General features: G+C 56.7%; 1 protein-coding gene across 1 annotated transcript in view; it reads right to left on the bottom strand.

The window, feature by feature from the left end:
* Window positions 1-21,227, bottom strand: part of WNT4 (Wnt family member 4) — a 33,955-nt gene extending 12,728 nt beyond the window's left edge. The window contains exons 1-2 of the mRNA XM_019668815.1: window positions 21,069-21,227; window positions 6,624-6,859 (exon numbers count right to left, since the gene is read on the bottom strand). Coding sequence (XP_019524360.1) covers window positions 6,624-6,859; window positions 21,069-21,145 — 313 coding nt within the window. The 5' untranslated portion in view covers window positions 21,146-21,227. The remainder of the gene's footprint in view (window positions 1-6,623; window positions 6,860-21,068) is intronic.
* Between the last annotated feature and the right edge of the window lie 10 nt (window positions 21,228-21,237).

The raw sequence follows: 21,237 nt of genomic DNA, 5'->3' as shown, positions 1-21,237 counted from the left end.
GGAGTCAGCTAAGCCCTTCAGAGGCATTGTCTCTGAACCCTGATGGGAGTCCCTGGGATTGTCCCCAGGGAGCAGGACGCTGGGGCCAGAGGAGGAAAGACCCTTGCCCAAGATCTCAGAGCCGAGAATCGGCAGGTCCGGAGCTGGGTGTGTTACCACCCTTCCTGCTGGCCAAGCCCCTTTCTCAGCTGTGAAATGGGGCCAATACTACACATTCGCAGAGTTTGTCATCAGGGTGATCTGGAGTGGTGAAGCACCTTGGCCCACAATCCCCAGCCGGGAAGTGGGACAACCAAAATTTGAACTCAGGCAGCCGGACTCCAGAGCTTTCGTCCTTGACATCATCCTGCCTCACGGAGCCCAGGGCCCCCGGGAATATACCTGCAGACCATCTGTTCCCATCAAGTGTGTGAAGCCAAGAAGGACTTCCTTAGGTCTATCCTAAATCTCACGTGCTGTTGGAGAAGCCCATTTCCTTTAGTGGGTCCTTTACTAGGGGATGGTGAGTAGCTGGCCTCTGCACTCAGCACAGGAGGCCCCAGAAGGCCTGGAGAATATGGCCAAGCCACCGTGCCCCTAAAGCTGATAGCAGTGGCTCTTCCAGCCATTTCTAACTGGCTCTGGGTCGCAGCCCTTTGACTTCAGTGCTGTGGCCCCTCCAGGCTCCTCCTCGCTGCCTTGGTGCCCAGGCTGGAGCCGTGCTCACTAGTGTGGTACCTGGCAGAGACTGCTGAGACAGAAAAAGGATTGTGCGCCTGTGAGTGTAGCAGAAGGGAGTTCCCCAGCGACATGGTAGATAACTGCTCCCTGGTCAGGGGTTTGCCTGCTCCAGCTGCAGGAGGAAGACAGTCCTGGCTTTGTTTTCCTGGGACAGCAAAGCCGGCTGAGAGTAAGGCAGGACTCTCTCTAAGGTGCCAGCAACCTTCTGCCTTTTCCATAAAGCCGCCTGCCCATCCCACACCCAACTCCTTTCTTCCTGCTTTTTCTCCTTCTCAGGGCACCTCCTTCCCCAGCTCCACTGGTCTCGCTCCTGTGTGTCCTCTGAGTCCCGCCTCAATGCCATCTTTTCCAGGTGCTAAGGCTGCCTGGGGCTGGGCATTCAGTGCTGTCCTGTGGGTCCAGCAATAGCCCCCCTTTCTGAGAATGCTGGGGCTCCTGCATAGGCCGCCTGAGGCTCATGACAACCTCAGCAACCAGCTCTCTCCAGCTCTGCTCTATGGAGGAAAAAGCGAGGCTCAGTGGCTCATCTGGGGTCCCTCAGCCAGTCCGTGGCTAAGAGGGATCTGGAACAAGGCCTGTCTGACTCAAGGCCTATGCGCTTCTGAGCACATCACGTGCGAAGTGTCTCCCAGATGCTGGAAGGAAGGACATTCGAGCAGGAAGGAGTGTTTGGAGGAGAACCAGCTGAGGCTGAGTTGGGCTGAAAAGGAAGCCAATGGGCATGGTGATCCTCTGGGCACCAGGCGGGTGTCCCGGTGGAAGTGCCATTCCCAGCATAACTCACATGTTTCCAAAGCAGACTCAGCGGGAGTCCTAAGGAGGTGGGGGCAGAACAGGCACTGGTCTCTGAGAAAGACATTATTCCCCATCCTCTCCCCATCCCTGCTCCCAGCCTGCCTTTCCAGTGTCCTTTGCTCTCTTATTTGCAAAAGCTCACCTTTTCTTGAAACCACCTCCAGGAAGCCTCTTTGGATTTAAGAGATGGTGTAGGATAGGACAGAGGGAAGGAGAGTAAAGGCTTTGGAGCTGGACAAAGCCGTGTCAATTAGGCATGACCTTCTTCTCTGAGCTTCAATTTCCCAACTCAAACATGGGGAAAATCCGGCTGCCCCAGTGGGCCAGACCCCAGCACTTTTGCATCCCCCGCACTCCCCCTGAAGGATTTGCTTTCACTGGCCTGCCTGCCCCTCACAGTCAGAATCAGGCCGTAGACTGTTTTATCTTCTAAGTGTCTTGTGTGTTCCACCGGCCTCTGCAGTCAGACTGGAAGCACCTGAGGCCAGGCTGTCCCTCATAATTCTCTTCTGGCCCCCAGGACCCAGCACAGAGCAGGCCTCTCACAGCTACTTGGAGATGGGTGGATGTTGAGAAAGAGTGCGATGCTCACCAGGCAGGCCTGAGATCTGCCACTTCCTAGATGTGTGATTTCAGCCTCCTTGTCCATGGAATGGGGCTGGCAATAGTACTGACCTCATTAGGTGGTTCTGGAAATCTAATGAGGTCAAATATGGAACGTGCTCAGTCTAGTCCCTGGCCACACAGTAGGCAACAGAAACATAGTAGCTATTGTGAGTTATTGCACGGTGATTAATGCCATTTTATCCATTTGCTAACAAATACCCGTCCAGTGCGCTGACCATGTCTTTACCATTTGGACTAAAAGCATCCTTTGGGCAGAGACTCTTTCTCCCTTTTGCTGCCTCACCAAATGTTTATTGATCACCTGCTGTGAGCTAGGCCATATGCTAACGCCCTAGGGATACCCAGGGAGTTTGTCCTCAAGGAACTCTCAGTGGCAGAGTGTCTCTGGGATAACTCCCCCCCCTGCCCCCCCATAAGTTATCTGATGGTACAAAACGCAGGCCTAAGAGGTCCTCAGAAGGAAGGCATGGTCTCACCCTCATTGGGTCTAATGTGATGCCAATATTGAGGACAAAGATGAGAAAACAGGTTTTAGTGAGTCATTTACTTCTTAAATCCAGCCCCATGTTACAGTCAGTAAGGTGTCCTAGGAGATGTCCGACGTGCGGGGAGTGGAGCTGGGCCCAGCTTTGAAGCCTCACTTTGCTACGGCCAGTGCACCAGATCCCTCCCGACAGTGGCAGACGGAGCCTGCAGGGGCCTTAGGGCTCATGGAGGTCCCTTTCTCAGGACAGGAACTTGATCAAGGTCACGGAGCGAGATGCAGAGAGGCAGGGGGAGGCCCGGTGTTGTCCATGGATGGAGGGAAACAGAACTGAGAGGGGTCTGCACTACCTTTGCTGCCTCTCTCGTCCTGCTCAGGCCAGCCCCTTCTGAGGCCTGGGTGCTTCCTGCTCACGGCCACCTCTGACCCTTGCCAGACTCTATGGCCTCTCCCTCCCATCCTCAAACCCTGTTCATTCATTCAACAAAAATTTATCCGTGCCCTACTACGTGCAGGTGCTACTCTAGACATTAGGATCAAGCAGTGACTAAAATGCAGAGGCCATCATGCCTGGCCCTTAACACTTGCTCAGCCAAGAGCTGCCTCCTGCCCCCATCCCTCGCTGCCCCAGACACCAACTTTACTGACTTTCTGGTACATTTTCAGCCTAGAGAACACAGTTTGGCCCTAACTTACACACTGTCCTCATTGGTCACCATTATTTCAGTGTGTGTCCTCTGGGTCCCGCCTCAATGCCTCAGTAGGCCAGAAACAGGTGGCCTCCACTTCTTGGAGGTGGGGGGATTATCGAGTCAGAGGCTGGGAGACCTCGGGCAATGCTGGTGGTAAGAGAGCTGCCCCCCTCTTGGGGCATCTCTGTGGGAGTCAGCTAAGCCCTTCAGAGGCATTGTCTCTGAACCCTGATGGGAGTCCCTGGGATTGTCCCCAGGGAGCAGGACGCTGGGGCCAGAGGAGGAAAGACCCTTGCCCAAGATCTCAGAGCCGAGAATCGGCAGGTCCGGAGCTGGGTGTGTTACCACCCTTCCTGCTGGCCAAGCCCCTTTCTCAGCTGTGAAATGGGGCCAATACTACACATTCGCAGAGTTTGTCATCAGGGTGATCTGACGGGACAGCACACAGGAGGCCCTTGACAAATGAGGTTCCTGGCTCTGGGGGAGATCTGTTAGCTTGGGCCTCTTCTGTGTGTGAGGTCATGACCCCAGCCAGGCAGCTCATGAATGCGGGTTCTGGCCAAGCCCCCCAAAGCTAGGAGAGGCCTGCCCAGACTGGCTGCTGCTGCTGCCACGGCCACCCCAAATGACAGCAGCTGGTGACAATGGACAGCTCTTCAGGGTTTACACTAAGTCCTGCCACGAATGACGTCACTGAATCTTCCTGACAACCCTATGAGGTAAGTGCACCTGCCCGTGTCACTGACAGGTGAGGACACCGCGGCTTGGAGGAGTGAAGTCACTCACTCAAGGTCACGCTTGCCCCTGCTCCCCCTCCAGCTGCCTCACGAACCCCTGCACCTTCAGAGAGCAGCACTTTGGCCTCCGGATGGACAAGTCCCTTCTCTTCTTGCTCAGAGGAGACAAGTTCAGACTTTTTCAAGAGGAATTTTACTAGGGAAGAAAATAAGAAATCCCGAAGTGAAGAGATGGATGGATGGAAGATCTCAGACTCCTCCAAACATGACTGCCCAGTATCGCGGGCCTGGGGGAGGGCACCTTGACTCAGCCCAGAGGACACTGGACACTTGACCCTGCCACTCTGACTGCAGCCTGGAGCAGGTTCCAGCCAAGCCCAGTAAGACTCTCAGTGTCTTCCCAAACTTCCTGCGTCCAGGCTGGGCCCCACTTCTTACACACAGGTGAGGAAGGCACTTCTCACTGGCTTCAGGCCAGCACTGACCCAGGCCTGCCTTTCTTTACCCCTCCCAGTCCTGGCCCTGCCTTGCTTCCTATCATTGGAAGACATCCATGGACTGTCTCCTCTATGCCAGGCTCTGCCACATGCTGGGAATCAGGTAAATACGATGTCACCCGGGTTTAAGGATAGCAGAGTCGGGTGGGGGAAACAGGCATCACAGTTCAGTCTAACAGGTGTCCTGAAAGCCACGTGAACACCCACGGGTTACAACAGATAAATATGTGCGTGTGTGTATCGAGAGAGAGAGAGAAATTGATACGGCAAATAGGTTAAAATGTGAATCTAGGTCAAGAGTATATGGCAACTCCTTGTACTATTTTTGCAACTTTTCTGTAAGCTTGAAATGACTTCAAAACAAAAAAATTACCAAAAAAGAGGGAAAACCCCAGCATGGACAAAGAGCTTCGGAGCCCAGAGGAAAAAGCAAACCGCCTTCTTGTGGGAGCTGGGAAGACCGTGGAGGGGGGACCTGGTGAGCTGGCAGAGGAAGAGGGTTGGGTATTTGGGGTTGAGGATGCAGCACACGCACAGACATGGGGGGGTGAGAGGGCTTCACGTGAAACCCACCCGTCCATCCAAAACACGGAACGCCTAACGTGTGTGAAGGGATCCCGTGCTCAGGGTCTGTTGTTTGAGCCTAGTGTCTGGCCCCCAGCAGTGGCACCATTATCTTGGGAGATCCTCCACTAGCAGGCCCCTCGCTGGGTCTCTGCTTCTTCCCTGGGGCAGCAACGTTCAGCAATGCCAAGCATGAGCGTGCCTTTTTGGCCTCTGCCAGCTCCCAGGAGAATGGCTTCCAAATTTCTATCACAGTTGGTTTCCAACAGGATCCAAATGGTTTGCCACAAGCCCGGCAGCCCCAGCCGTCCAGGACCACAGGTGCCAAGACAAAGGTTGGCCCAGGCAATGCCTTCCTGCTGCCCGAGCAAGTCAAAGGGCCCCGTCGACTGTTGGTGGCTCGGGAGTGTCAGTTTCATACCCAGGAAGGAGAAAAAGAGGCAGCTGGTTTAGAGCACTTCCTCGAGGGCCGTGGCTTGACCTGGTGACCTCTCAAGGAGCTTCCGAGTTACATGGAACGTTCTCTGTTCCCCGGCCTACCTTCCTTTGGCTTAATGCCTTCTCAGATTTCTGGTCTCAGCGGAGGGCTTACCTTCTTGAGAAAGCTTTCTCTGAGCCCCAGCCATGGCCAGGGGAGGGGTCCACCCTTGTGCTCCCAAGATTCCTCTGTCCCCTCTATCACAGTGTTTTCTCATCGTGGGTCAGAGCAAGACCCTGGAGCTGGGTGCCTGGGCTCGAGTCCTGGCCCTGCTGCTCTCTTGTTCTGTGACCTGGACAAGTGGTTAACCTCTGTGTGTGCCTCAGTTTCTTCTTATGTAACATGGAAGCCTATCTCAGAGGGCCAGATGCATTAAAATCCTTTGAACAGTGTCTGGTCCCTAGCTAGTGCTATCGGGGTGCAAGCCACTGCCCCCACTGAGCTGTGGTTGTTGACTGAGAGCCCGGGAGGACAGAGCTGGTGCTGCTTGTCCCTGGGTCTCAGGACTGGGTCTGGTGAAGCTGTCAATTTGATTCATCAAAGGCACACACGAATGAAATGGGCTCACGTCCAAGGCTGGGTGCTGAGGGCGGGGAGTCTGGAGCCCAGGTCTGAATTCTGACCGTGATGCACACCCTCTGCGGAGCCTGGGCACCTCCGTCCCTTCCCCTGTCTGAGCCTGGCCTTCTTCCTCTCTAACACGGGATGGTAGCTCCAGGACTGAAGACGCTGCACACTGTAAGGTGCTGCGCAGCACAAACAGCAGCAGCCTTCTCTGATGGCCCTCCTACCCTGATCTCCCCGCTGCCTGGATCACGTCCGTCTCAGTGTCTCCACCCTGCAGCCTCATGCCCTTGCTGGATCAGGGTGCTGTTTTTGTTTGATAAATGACCGAATAGTCCGGTCACTCACGAGCGTGGATACCGCACCCCAGGACACAGTGGTCTCTTCTGGGGTCCCTTGGCCAAGGGCCCACACCCTGGCACCCCTGGACCCCGCCCCCAGGATCCCCACGAGCCCCTCCCTCACCTTGCGTCACCACTTTGCCAAAGACAGGCAGCGAGTCGAGCGTGGAGCAGTTCCAGCGCCGGTTCCGGAACTGGTACTGGCACTCCTCGATGGCCAGCTGGGCACCGCGGCGCACCGAGTCCATCACCTCCAGGTTGCGCTTGCACATCTGCACCTGCCTCTGGATCAGGCCCTTGAGCTTCTCGCACGTCTCCTCCTCCGAGATGCTCCCCACCGAGGACAGCTTGGCCAGGTACCTGGGAGAGGATGGTGGGGGTGGATGAGACGCAGAGCCCCTCGCCTCCTCTTTCCAGTCCTAGGACAAGGCCCTGCCCAGCCAGCTCTCTGGGAACCGACTTGTCCCGGGGTGGGTCCTGGCTGACAGCTTCTGTCTGGATCCAGTGACAGGCCCTCTTGCTCAGCTCTAGGGGCCAGAAGGGGGAAGCGCTTCTGCCAAAGCAGCCAAAGGAGGCAGAGCCCCCATGGGCTCCCTCCCTGCCCTGGTGACCCCTGCACCAGTGTCCGTGCCCTGATGTTATCCCAGCCCCAGCCCCTGGGCTCTGACCCCTTCCTGTTGTGATGCCTTCTAGCTGGGAGTCACTGCCTGCCCTGGGGTCTCTCTTTCCCCAACCCCAGGAGGAGACTCCAGTGACCTAAGCCTACCTTCTGGCAGCAAAGCCAGGATCCTCACTGCCAGGCACGTCCCAGGGCCACTAGATGGGGACTAGCATCAGGGCTGCAGTACTGGGGGTGGGGCAATAAGGAGTGAGGGCTGGGGGCAGGGGATGGTCAGCATATGGGCAGTGGCATGTGTGCCATGCTCTCTCCTCAGCCCCTTGAGTTTTTACAGCCTGAAGGGGGACGACAATGCTGGCTCCACCTCTTAGGGTCATGGCAGCTCTGGGGAGAAGGGGCTTTAATGAGTGCATTTCAGTGGGGGACAGGGGAGAGCACCACTGTTCATCAAACACCTACTATGTGCTATGCACAGTGGCAGCACTTCATCCTGGTGCATCCTCACCCCTAATCTATGAGGCGATAATTATTATGCCCATTTTATGGGTTTCAAAATGAAGGCTAAGAGGGTGACATGCCCAAGGTGAACAGATAGCAAGTGCCAGAGCCGAACCTCAAACCCCTTCAAACCCCGAGGCCCTTCCTCCTGCCTGTCGTCCTCACAGCAGGTGGACGGGCCCGGAAAGGCTCGGCTTCATCTAACGACAGACAGCTTGTGATCTGGGAGGAGGCAAGGGGCCAGGAGCAGGATACAAAAAAGATCCTTAGGGGAGGAGACCCTGTGAAGAAGAAGTCCCTCTCTCAAGGGAAGGTGGCATGCATTAACTGAGCACCTATTAAGTGCCAAGTATGTTTCCGAGAGGTGAAATGACCAGCTCCAGGTAACCCAGCTTGTAAGTGTGGACCTGGATTGGAGCCCAGGTCCAGATGTCCCCATGACTTGTGCTGTAACTGCTGCCTCAGCCTGTCCCCCACCCCCACCCCCAGGCCCAGTTGTGTCCCCAGCACATAGTAAGTGCACAGGTGGCAGCCTAATGGCGGGAGGAAGCTGAATGGTGATTCTGGAAGGCCTCTCTCCCTTCCCTGCCTCCCTTTCCCACCTGCTAAGTAGGAGGTGCACCTGCTCACCTCCCTGGGCTGCCTGGGGCTGCCTTCCAGGTTCTTGGGGAACCAGCAGAGTACAGAGAGCCACAGACTTAAGGAATGTTCCCTGACAGGTGGTCTGGTCCAGACCCCTCATTTTACAGGTAAGCACAGAGAGGAAAAGGGGCCTCCCCACCACCTCCCAGGAGGAAACGCAGACCCTGGCTGTACCCGCAGATCTTGTTGAGATCAGGGGCTCTGAACAAGACAGCCAGTGTCCTGCTGTCCCCCCACACCCCCATCCCTGCCACAAGGAGCTTTACCAGCAAACCTGGTGGGGGGCGCTTTTGGGGGGTGGAGACAAAGATGCTGCTGCATCCTATAAGGGAAGCCCCACAGATTTCTTGCCCTAAGAAGGATCACGGGAAGGTCACAATCTCTGGGACTCAGTTTTCTCATCTGTAATGTGGGGAAGATACCACTGGTTCTGGCTAAGTCAAGAACTGTTGTCAGAGGCAAAAGGGATGTTGCATGTGAAAGATGATCTGACACGAGCCTGAAGCAATGGGGCAGGAACTGCACATTTGTTTGAAGGAGTGAATGACTAAATGGTGACCAACTAGAAAAGTACACAGAAAGCCCTGTTAAAATCTGGGAACATTTTATGATGATGATAATAAAAATAGCAAACCCTTATGGAACTTAGTGAGGACTGGGCTAAGTACTTTACTTACATTATTGCATTTATCCTCTCAGCAAGCCAGTGAACCCTCACTTCATGGAGGAGGAAACTGAGGCACAGACAGGTTAAGCAATTTGCCTTGCGCGCAAGGTTGCACAGCTAAAGGGGTGGAGCTAGGGCTTGAATCTGGTTTCAACTGACTTCAAAGCCTCTGGTAGAGACGCTGTTCTTTTATGCGGCTCAAGGACTAGAACTGACACCTGTGGGCAGAAGCTGCTGAGAGCTGGGTTCGTTCAGCCTAAGGACGGCAGCCAAGGTGCAGCCGGGGGCTGCCTACTGGTCACTGAGCTCACCATCCTCGGAGGTGTGTGAGCAGCAGCTGGATTCTATTTGTCAGGCATGTAGGTTGGACCAGAGTGATGGTTCTCAAATCTGGCTGTGCATCGAAACATTTGTGGGTTTGTTGAAAGCACAGGTGCCTGGGCCCCACTCCAGGTGGGCATCTGGGCTTTTAACACGTTCCCAGGAACAGCTGTGAAGCCAGGCTGGCACGGGCCTGGAAAGCACTTTTGAGGAAGCTCTTGGGTAACCACTGGGGGTGTTTTCCTTCTAAGCCAGAGGGAGATCTGATTCTGGGACCCACTTTCCTCACCGCAGCACCAGCCCCCCTGGCTGTGGGGCTTGAGTCTGGCTTTCTTTGTTTAGAAATGGAGATAATGGTTCGTATCCTGCAGGGCTGCTGTGAGGAATTAATGTGATTTGACGTGGCTGGTGCACCTGGCTCTGAGCTGCGCACATGGTGGGTGAGCCGCACGTGTAAGGAGCTCTTCCCTGACAGCACAGGCAGGTGGGAGGTGGGTGGTCTCCAGCTGAAGCAGTCCAACCTCCCCTCACTCTCCCTGCGTTCCTTGCCTCCTGGAGGCCTCCCTGTCTTCTTTACCAGGCTCTGCCTAGAGGGTGCTCAGAGACTGGTAATGTCCAGGCAGATACTTATGCCTCTCAGAGGGAGACAGGGCAATTAGATGGCTGAGGGGCAGGGGGAGGGTGCATCCAGAAGGTGAGGGGGCCACTTGGCTCCTCAGTCCTACTTGGGTGCTCCCTACCTCTGCCAGCTGAGGGACCCGGTCCCCTATGGAACTAGGCCACCTGGTGCTCTTGGCCTGCAGGGGGCGCCAAGAGCCCAGCTACTGGCTGTGGGCCAGGTCCATGTTTGGGAGGCCACGGGTGAGGGGACAAGGAGTTGGGCCTCAAGTTCTTGGATCCTTTCCTGCTTCGATCCAAGGTTGGCCTCTTGGAGAAGGGTGGGGGCCCCTATGTCCGCTGTGACATGAGGGCACCGAGCCTGCCTGTCCCCATCTCAGTCTATGCTCCCTCTGTGTCCAGCCAAGGGTCCACATAGGGCTGCGCTGGGTCCTGGCTTCTGGTGAAGGTAGGTGTTCAAGGGCAGGGGAGGGGAAGCCGGCTGAGGAGGCCTGGCTGAGCCACCAACCCACGGTGTGACCTTGGGCAAGTCCCCGTCCCTCTTAGAGCCTGTCTCCTCATGGGTATAATAAACCAGTGGGTCCGTGTGGCCTTTCCCACTGTCAGCGTCGGTAATACTCCTTCTACAGAGTGGGATGGGGCCCAAGCCTTGAAGGCCTCCTGACCCCATGCCAGGCCGATAGGTGGAATTCTTGCCATTGAATGAGGAATGAGATGGACTGAAGGGGCCTCCCAACCCCTCTCCCTTAGGCTCAGAGCTCAACGAGGGGAGATGGGCTGAAATAACAGTAGTAGGGATTTAGGGGTGAGCTGATGGGCTGCCATGGCCGTGAGTCACTGGGACCGCTTCCAGGAAGAGGCTGAGAAACCTCTTCCGCTGAGGAGTGGCCCTGCCCCCACAGCTGGCACCAATGCCCACCACCCCCAACCCCTGCCTTCACCTGGCCCAGCAGCTGTCCCCTTCCATGCCACAGGAGGCACAGCCCCACCCCCACCCCAGTTCTCCCAGAGCCTTGCCCAGGGTCTTGCCTGGGAAGGGCTGGGTGCCCAAGCTGGAACGGGAGCTGGAAATGAGGTGGAGAGAGTTAGGACCCCAGGCATCACAGGCTGTTCCCCGACACTGCTTGCTTGTTCTGGTATCCTTAGGGTGTCTGGTCTCATTTTACAGATGAGCAAACTGAGTCCTGGAGAGGTGGAGTGATTGGCCCAAAGTCACCCAGCTCGCGAGTGGTAAGGCTGGAATGCAAACTCAGCTCTGACTAGGAACTCTCTTTCCCCTGTACCTTGGTTGTGGATCTGCCCTGTTTGACAGCTGCAGGGGGGCTGATGCCACCCTCAGTGTCACGTCCAGCCTGGGGCCTTCTCAGTGCCTAGCACGGGTGCAGCACGTAGACAGTGTTTAATAAAAGCTTGCATCGTGAACAGAGGGCTCTGTCCTGACTAGGCCCCCTCTGCTCACCTCCTGGCAGAGTACTCAGGGTAGAGGAGAACGGTGGTGGGGTACAAGGGGGGGAACTGGGGGCTGCCTTTGCCTTTCACTCTGTCAAGGGCTTGGAGAGCCTTAGGGGCTAGGTTCAGCTGGTCCTGGGGACCTCATGAACCCCCTCTCAGCACCCTAAGGTGACTCAACCTTTCCCCCAGAGACACGCGTGCCACTCGCTGACCCTGGAGCTGGGCCGGGCTCAAATATCGACTGCACAAGCCATTTCTGGGGGGAGACGGAGAGCCTGGGCATGGTCAGCGTTGGCTGTCGCTGGGCTGGGCTGGCCTGCGGAAGGCCTCAACCATCCCTGCTCCTTCTCCTGTTCTGGTTGCATTGCCCTAATTTAGCCTTCTTTCTCCCACTGCTGAGTACAGGCTTAGCAATTTGCCACCTGCTGCCTCGGCCACCCAGGACTCTAGCCACAGCCGTGCCATCGATCAGGTTACCCCACCAGCCCAGGCCGCCCCGGCTGCTGCTGCTGCCAGCCAGCCCGTGCCCCATCTTCTCAAACGGGGGCTGCAGGTCCTTCAGGCTCCTCCCAGGAGGCCCTCCCCATGCCCAGGCCCGTGCCTGCAGCCTGCAAGGCCGGAGGGCCCTGGCCCTGCCTGGGAGATCAGATCCTCTCGGCCACCTGCTGTTTTCATTAGAAACTAAAATTAGCTGGGCTTGTCCCAAGCTTTTCCAGGTTTGCTTGCTTTTTAAAAAAAATATACAAATTCCTAGAGGAAAATCCGCACCTCTCTGACTCCTCCAGGGCTCTTACTCTGTGAGTCCAGAGAAGAGGGGACGGGAAATAGCTGGAGCGTTTGGGAGGCCAAGCAGATCAGTGTCATGGGTCCTGGCCCCGCGGGTGTCCAGGTGGGGGCTGGGACGCTGGCCCAGTCCTCTCTGCCCCCTCCCTCTGGCCTCCCTGCCTGCTTGGGCCGCATTTAGAGCCTCCTCAGGAGCGGTCCTGCCTGTGACATCAGGGAGGAGGAAGGCCAAGCGGCTGGGAGGAGGAGCCGGAAGGAGTGCCTGCTGAACAGCGAGCCGCCTTGGAAGCCACGGGGCTGGGTGAAAGCAAGTCACACAGAGCTGTGTTCTCATGCGGACCGGGGAGCACCTGGTTCCCCAAGATCAGATCCCGGTTGTTCAGACCTGTGAATGTTTCTGTACCCGTGGTTTTAGTATCTTTAGTAGTCCTCTTCCCCCATGTCTTCAAGACATTGTAGGTGGCGTGGCCCACTGTGCAAGGGAGATGGACAGACTGGGTCAGAATTCCATCTGTTAACTTGAGGCAAGTCAGTGAACATCGCTGAGCCTCAGTGTCTTCATCTACAGAACGGGGAGAATCATAGTTCTTACTTCAGGAGGCTTACATGAATTAAGTGTTCACATAGTAGGCAGTCTTCCCCTGTTGGTAACATTATTATATGATCATCATTGCTAAGATGTTTACCATCATCGTAATCATCATCACCGCCATCTCCAAGCCTCTTCACAGCCCCTCGAGCTGGACCCCCTGCTGGACCCCAGACTGGTTCTACTCATTTGTCTCCTTTGCTTGGCTCCGTCAGCTCTCTTAGACCTGGGTTCCCAACTCTTCTGTTTCAGCTGAGCACACCTAGGGAAGGACACACGCCCATGGGAACAGTGGGTTGCTTCAGCCTCGATCCCAGCTGCAGGCTTTTGACAGATCTCCAGACGGAGGACGCAGAATTAGAGAACATGTTTCCCGGTGCTTCTGGCCCATCAGTGGATCCTCCAAGGACCCGCAGGGGATGGTGCTTAGGAGAGCAGGAGCTGGGGACACTGGCGTGAGGGGAGCAGGCACAGTGGGCACCTAGGACCAGCTCCTGGAAGAGAGGGACCTTATGTCCCCTGTCACTTGTGCTCTTGAAACAATAGTCACTTGCTTTCATTTATCCTTATTGCAACCATGTAGGGTTGGCCAGGCGGAAGTGGGTATCATCCCCTCCATTTTACAGATGAGGAAACAGAGGCACAGAGACATGTGTGCAAGGCCATGTAGCCAGTCAGGGGTGGTCAGGATTTAAAAACAGGTCATTCTGGCTCCTAAGCCTGGGCTGGCTGATCAGGCTTCAAGTATGGCCCAGCGTCCTGAGGGCATAATAGTTTCATAGCACCAGGGGACAATGGTGCAAGGGAGGTGGCTTCATTCTTCCACCAATGGGTCTTTCCAGAGCCCGTGTCTTTTCTGAGCTATAGCAAAGGGGTGTGGGCTGCTTTCAGGAGTGAGGGGTTCTGGGGAGGGAGACGTCTCAGTGGTTGTGTGGCTGCCTGGACAGTGTCTGGGCCTGTGGTCTCTGCAGCTTCTGGGGCCATGGAAGGAATTGCTGCCACTGGCCCGAAACCCCTGGAGGGCTAGCCAGTGAGGAGCCGCCGACCTTGGAGACACTCACAGTGGTTGTGGGGTAGCGGGTGCTGACTCTATTCCACCTTCTTCTCAATTTTAGCATAACTCTAGAGCTCTCAGTGCCCAAGTCCAGTTCTCTTTGCCCCAAGTGCATTTCCTCAGGTGGGGGGGAATGATGGCCTCCTCTGGAGCCCAAGTCCCTACTCCTGCACCCCTTCTTCCTGTCTCCTGGGGTCCCTAGCTCCCTTGACTCACAATCCTCAGAAGATTCAGCACCCCCATTTCCACTCCCATTTCCTGTCTCTTGGCGTCCCAGTTTCCATTACTTTCAGTACCCTGGATTCCTAGCTCCCTACATTTCATTCCTGAGGGCTCAATGCCCCCCCCCCACTTCCTGTTTGGGATCCTCTCCATGTCCCATATTGTAGTATTTGTTCTCCAGGGAGCTGGTGGCTGACTCAGGGGCAGGAAGTGGCCACCCAGACCTGAGCCTGGATGGCTCCAGAGCTGTGCCAAAAGGTAAGAATTTTCCTTCTCTCTTGGGGCAGGTGTGGTTGTGGGGTGAGTGGGTGTCAAATTCAGGGCACCTCCTGACCTTGCCTTACCTCCTAATTTGCCAGCAGAGAGCTTCTCTCTTGAAAAGACCTACCCAACCCTTGTCCCCAGAGTGACTTTCTTGCTTTTGCAGCCATCCAGCCGTTGAACTGTCTGTCCTCCCTAGTTCCACTGAGGGAGGCCTGGGGATGGGGAGCGAGGCAGGATGGGTGAAACCCCGGCTGTGCTGTCCAGCACACGGGGGCTGTGCTGTCCAGCACACGGGAGCTGGCTTCCTGGAGGGAGGCTAGTGGCTCCAGGTTTCTAGTGAGTTCCTTAGCCTTGGGGGATGCCTTCTAAAGACCCAATCCTGGGAGAGCCTACACCCCTACCCCAACAGAGCACATGGGAAAACCTTGGTTCCTTCCTTGCTCCAGTTGCTCTTCACCTCAAGCAGAGAATGACTGGCTAGGGGTTATGGGGCTGAAGGTCTGCAGGGCAAGTTCTGGGAAGATGGGAGACCTAGGATTGAGTTCCAGCTCTACCATAATATGCTGTGTGACCCCAAGTACCTAGCACGGGGCCTGATGGAGTAGGTCTTGATAAGTGTTGGACCTGAGTGAAGGGGCTTAGCAGGCACTCCCCTGCTTGGGGGCTCAGTGTCCCGGGAGGGGGTTGAGCTGATCATTTCAGAGCCCCTCTCACTCTGATGGCTGTGACTCAGTCCTCTATGCCTTGGGTGCCAGGACAGCTGGGCATCCTCCACTGACTGGTGAGGAATATCTTGCTGTCTCCAGCCCTTGGGGAAGGGTTCCTGGGACCCAGTCCTGCATGATAGGACTTGCGTGTGAACAGAGTGAAAAATAGGGTCTGAAAGGACCATTCAGAGTCACAGCAGGAAAAAGGCCCCTCTAGTCTCATCAGCAATTTCCTGCTGCTTCTAATGGGCCTCTCCAAAGTTCCCTCCTGAGCTGTGAGCTGTGGGGAGGTTCCTTCCCTCCCCAGCGCAGCCCTCCCTCCTTCCACCTCCCTCCCGCCCCCCCTCTTCTCAGACCAGGTCCCCTCCACTGCGGGGGTTCTGACATGGCCAGGGAACTTTTAAAACAAAGTTTGGTTTCAAGTTTGCCAGGAGATGGGGGAGGCGGAGAGGGGTTTGGATGGGGGAAGAGGAGCTGGTGGGGTCATGGCAGGGACCCATCCTTCTCCTGGGTTTGGCTGAATCACAGAAGAAGCACTTCAGGACTCAGAGATAAAACCTGGCAACTCCTGTGGAAGTCTGGACAGCAACCATGGGGTCGCAGCTTGGCCTTCCAGCTGTTTGCCGAGCAAACCAGCATTGGCTGTCGGAGGCTTGTTTGGAGTTGGGGTGACTGGAGGGGCCAATGGCGGGCAGCTGCCACCCTGTCAGTGGCTTCCTGGCCAACCCTGTGACTGGTTGGCTCAGGCCAAGCCCTTCTTCCCAGAGGGAGGAACAAGAAGAGGAGGCCCTGGTGCAAATGCTCAGCTTCCCAAACGCACCCACAGGGCCCGAGGTGGGCGAGTTTCAACAGGTTTGGGGAGCACCGTCTTGTCAGATGCTTGCTGAGTTGCTCAATTGCTAATCCAGGGTTGAGGGAAGAAAGTCAAGCCATAGCAGACAGCTGGGTCGTGACTGAGCAAACCCCTCGGGCAGAGCCAGGTCCCGGGGCCCTGCAATAGAGGGTGAGGGGGGAAAAGCACTTAGCCTGGCTCTGAGGGGTGTGCCCTAGCCGGGGAGCTGAGGCCAGAGCAGCAGATCTACTGGGCAACAGCCACTCTTCCTGACACCCACTTTAGCATATCTTAGCATCATCTGAAACTCAGGGCAGCGGAAGGAGACATCCCTCCTACTTGAGGTCTCTGAAGATGGGGCACCATTTGACCATTACTTCAAACCCTCTGGAGTGAATAAACTCTTCCTTCCTCCATCCATCAAATATTGACTGAGCACCTATTACAGTTCAGACATGTGCCAGGCACTCTGAGGATGCTGAGAGGTCACCTATTACAGTTCAGACATGTGCCAGGCACTCGGGCACATGCTGAGAGGTTTATGCCCCAGCCTCAGCCCTCAGGTGTTTCTAACCTTGTAGAAGAAGCAGCCACACCACTGGACTACAGTTATATATATAATACAAAACAGTTCTATAGGCAGGGATGAAAACCATGAGATCTGGACACATGAGAATAAGTCAAGTTCAAGTCCTGCTTCTGATTTGCAGAGGGTCCTTGGGACAGTCGCTGCGCCTCTGGGCCTAGGAAGCGGGGCTGAAAAGAATATCTGCTCCCTCCTCTGAATGTGGGAGGGGAAGAGGTTACATGGTTCTAATAGTGTAATGGGCGTGAAAGTGCTTGTAAGCTATTGATTCTCAACGCGGGGTGATTTTGCCCCCCTTGGGACATTTGGCAATGTCTAGAGACATATTTGGTTGTCACCTGGAAGAGGGAGGGGCGGTCCTGGCATCTAGTGAGTAGAGGCCAGGGATGCTGCTAAATATCCTACAAGGCCCAGGACAGGCCCCAAATTTCAATGGGGTGATTTGAGAAATCCTGGTGTAAATGTAAAGAACTGTGGGTATGTTAGTGGTTGTGATTTAATGTGCAGAGCCAAGGGAAGAGCTTCAAGGAGATGGATTTTTACTATTTAGAAGGGAGGGAAGGATCCTTTTTAGTTGGGGATTAGGGGGACACTTCCTGGGGGAGACAGGACACACCTTTACCTGTGGGGCTGGCACTGATATCTGGGCTGGCTCTGCGTACTCCTGGCCCAGCGAGTTGTGCCCAGATTTCCAGGCCTCACTCTGCCCATGGCCAAGGGAGGTACATACCCAGCTGGGCGAGCAGGCGTGCAGGAGCTTGGCCGGGATGTCAGATCTAGTAAGGAACGTGATGCCTCCCCCAGTGTCATGGAAGAGCTCTCGAGCAATAACTCCTCAGGCCAGCAGGATTTGCCTGTGAACCAGGCTGGGCCTCCCTGGCCCTGTGAGGCTCTTGTGGGAGCCCTGGTTGAAGAACAGGGAGGTGGCAGCCTAGGATCCTACCTGTGTAGCCTGTGTAAGTTCACAGTATCTGGACAGAATTGTGTGGGTGTAGATAGGGCTTGGGAGCAGCACCCCAAAGGCCTGCTCTTTCCATCGTCCTTGGAAACAGGGACATGACTCCCCCATCTCACTGACAGCAGCCCTCAGCTTCCGGCAGCAGCCGTGTGCCTGGCACTGTGCTCAGATGCTGCATGCGTGGCCTTTCCCTTGCCTCACAGCCCCCCAAGGATGGGTACCATTTTACAGATGAGGAACCTGAGGCTCAGAGAGGCTGACTGACCTGTCCAAGGCCACTCATCTTGGTTAGTGGCAGAACTGGGATGGAACTGTGGGCTGTCTGTCGTCCCGGAGATCTGTCTAGTTCCGAGCCACTTTTCTGGACAAACTTTGAGGGTCGCATGAGCTCCCTGTCCTTGCCTAGTGGGCCTCTGCTGGGACCCCAGCTCAGTGCACCACTGCTTTCCTCCAGGAAATCTACAGTAATGAAACCTTAGCTTATCTATTCCCTAACTTTTCCCAGCACTTCCATTTGGGGTTCAGAGCAATCTGCCGGGGACTGTGGCCCAGAGGATGGAAGAGGTCCAACCAAGGCCACCCAACATGTGGGGCAGAGCCGGGACTGGAACCTCTAGTCTCCTGACTCCCAGCACAGCCCCAGTGTGGGTATGTGTGTCGGGGGGGACATTCAGAGACATTTCTGAGCCCAAGTCTGTGGCAGAGTCCAGGCCTTCTACAGACGGACTGTTTTCATCCATCCATTCCTCCCTCCCTCAGTGGTGGGAGCTGCCACAAGCTGTCAACTCGCTCTGGGTGCCAGACACAAGTCTAATCAACAGCTTCCAGCTTCTCCGGGCTTGCCCAGGCCTCAGGCTGCGGAGCCCTCCCAGCTCCAGGCTCCGTCCTGTCCAACAGCTGCACGCAGCGGGACACCTGGCCTGCCTGCCAGGCCACCCGCCCTTCTGAGACAACAGACAGCACCGGCTCTTGCAACAGGCCAGCCAGCCACCCCTGGACTGAAGCCTGACTCCAGGTACTAGAAGGGGAGTGGACAGCAGGCCTTGACCCTCAGAGAGCGCTGCCAGCCATCCTCCTGGGGCCAGACCTCCAGCGTGGCTCACACTTGAAAAGACGCAGTGCCAGCCACTATGCCTGCCTGCCTGAAGCTTTTCTTTCTACAGGCAGCTTTTGGGTCAGATCCTTCTGCCATTTACTAGCTAGGTGACTTTGGGTAATTGCCTCTGTGATCCCCAATTTTCTCATCTGTGAAACGGGAATCGGATGTTGTCAGGGTTTAGCTAGGACAGTGGGACCTATTATAATCATTATTCTCGTTGTCATGATTCTACATCATCCAGGTCAAATCCCCGCTCCGTGACTGCTCTAGCTCACACTTAACTCTTTCCTCTGACAGCAACAGCATGTACACCGCCGCACCCATCTGTGGTTTTGCTTTTATCTGGTCTTTCTCCCTAGACCCCAAGCTCCTTGAAGACCAGGCTGACACCGATTTCCCCCACAGCTGGCTCAGTCCCTGGCCTGGGGATGGAGGGTGATAAATACAAGGCAAATGACCCAGTCTTGGATGTGCCCAGAGAGCTCTTCTCCATCACAGCCTCTCTGGTTGGGGAGGGTCCCGGGGAGCCCCTGTGCCTTCTGCCTTGGGCTACGCAGAGACCCTTGGCTCAAAGCCCGGGGTGGAGCAGAAGTGAGCGGGGTCATCCAGAGACTGCTCCGTGGCAACCTGAACCATCACCGTTGCAGAGAACAGGTTTGCCAACCTTGCTTCTCCCTCTGGGCTGCCCTCCTCACCCCATCCCCCACGGCGCCAGCAGGAGAACTGAGCTGTTGGAATTCCCCATGGTTTGTGTGACCCAAAGCTGGGGCTGCCTCCCTGGCTGGGATTTTGGGTTTGGACGAGGCTGAGGGTGGGTGGTGACACCACCTGGGCCACACTGGCTCAACTTTGGGACGGCTCCAAGGAAGGGGATATGTCACTGCCTGAGAGTCAGAGTACCTGGGTTCAGTTCTTAGCTCTGAGTTTGGGCAAGTAGCTCCCCCTTCCTGGGGGCTCAGTTTCCTCATCTATAAACTGATCCAAAACACTAGATGCTCTTGAAGGACTTGACACTGCGGCTGTCGTTATCTTCCATGAAGGCCTGGGCCAGTCCCTTGAATTGCCACTTGCCTCTTTGGCCTCAGTGCTCGGCGGGGCAGACCCAGTCCTTGCTTTTCTTGAAGCCCAAGCTCACCGAGGAGACCCCAGCTCTGAACCAGTGCTTTCAAGAGTCAGCTCCAGGGACCCCAGGATCCTCCAAGTCCACATCAGTGGCCTTCCTTAGCTTTGCGTCCCACGCACGCCCCACTCAGGGGGCTGGTCTGCAGGGGGGCAGTGGGGGGAGGTGGTGGTGCCCTGGTTTCTGTACACTGTGCCACTGCCCCTGAAGTGTTAATCAAATTAAGGCTCCAAGAAAAACAAAAGCTCCTCAGGCACTTCGGGAGGCCTCGGAGTCCTCGCTCAGAACAGCTGGGAGAATTCCACATCACCTCTGTCCCCCAAGCCCTGGGTGTCTGGGACCCCAAAGAACACTCTCCTTCAATCCTGCAGGGCCCCGACTGGCTGCAATGACCTCATAGCAACAGCCATTGGACACTCGGGGCAATTTCATGGGAGATATTTGTTCTTTGGTCTTAATGCAGAGAGGATTTTTTCCTCTCCCGCTGTCTCCATGGAAACCCAGCTACACTGTTGGCTATCCCCCTTCCCACCTCATGCTTTTCAGATCAATATTGGGGCTTGGCTCCCCACTGGCTGCCCACAGCGGATGGGGGCAGCTCTCTGGGCCAGGGTTAAGCCTGGGGCCTGAAGAGTGGTCACTCTGTGTGTGTGTGTGTTTGGGGGCGGCGGGGGGGGGGGAGATCGGGATGGAGGAGTCCAGGGTCCTTTTGCTTCCTTGTTGACTCACTCAGCCAAGCTCATCCCTTTAGAATCCCCCCCACACACCCCCTATCGAACCTTCTGTCCCTTCATAGGGAGTACCCTGAGTCAGGCCCTCCTCAAGGAGAAACAGACAGACAGGTCACCAGCGGTCACTACCCCTCCCTCCTTAGGCGAGACACACAGAGGTGGGGGGGCTGTTGTCCTCTTTAAGGGCTAGACAGAGTTTCTTCCTGCCCCAGGGAGAACCAAGGCCGGCCAACGCCAGCCGCGGGCTGTTGGAGGCCCCGCGCGTCCTGGTCCCTTCCCTCCTTCCATCCCTGGCTCCCGCCTCCCCCAGCAGAGACAGGTCCCTGCACGCCTCCAGCCCAGCCCGCAGAGCGGCGCAGCTCCGCACACTTCTGCGCGGGGAGTTCACCCCTGGACTTCTTGGGATTAACCTGCTGCTATGACCCAGAGTCCCGTAACGGGCTTCCTCGGTGACCTGTCAGCCTGGCTTGGGCTGCGCCCCGCGCCGGGCACCCCACCCCTGGCGGCCGCCGCGCGCTCGCACCCCTTGCGCTCTCGAGAGCCCCAGGCAGCCTGTGGGTGCGGACGCCGCCGCCACCCCTGCCGCCTCTGGGCTGGGAGCCGGACCCGGACAGGAGGGGTGTCCAGAAGGAGGCCCAGGCAGCGGAGAGCGTGAGCGAGGCTCGCGTCCCGCAGCCGAGACACCTGCCGGGCGCCCCCGCGCCCGCTGCCCCGCGCCGCCTGGCACCGGTCGCTGCCCCCGGGGCCTGCCCCACCCCGCCCCGCCCGTCCCCCGCCCGACTCAGCCGGGTTCCCTGCCCGACTTACAGCCAGTTGCTCGCGGCGGCCGAGAAGACAGCGAAGACGAGGAGGCGCAGCGAACGCAGGCACGAGCGGGGACTCATGGTGCCGCTGCGGGCGCCCGGCCCCGGGCAGCGGCTGCGGCGGCGGGGGGCCTCCCGTCGGGGCGGCAGGTGGGCGTCCCACGGGCGGGCTG

Source organism: Hipposideros armiger, unplaced genomic scaffold (assembly GCF_001890085.2).
Source record: "Hipposideros armiger isolate ML-2016 unplaced genomic scaffold, ASM189008v1 scaffold_540, whole genome shotgun sequence".
NCBI lineage: Eukaryota > Metazoa > Chordata > Mammalia > Chiroptera > Hipposideridae > Hipposideros > Hipposideros armiger.
The sequence above is the reverse complement of the archived record's forward strand: the minus strand, read 5'-3'. Positions and strand labels throughout refer to the sequence as shown.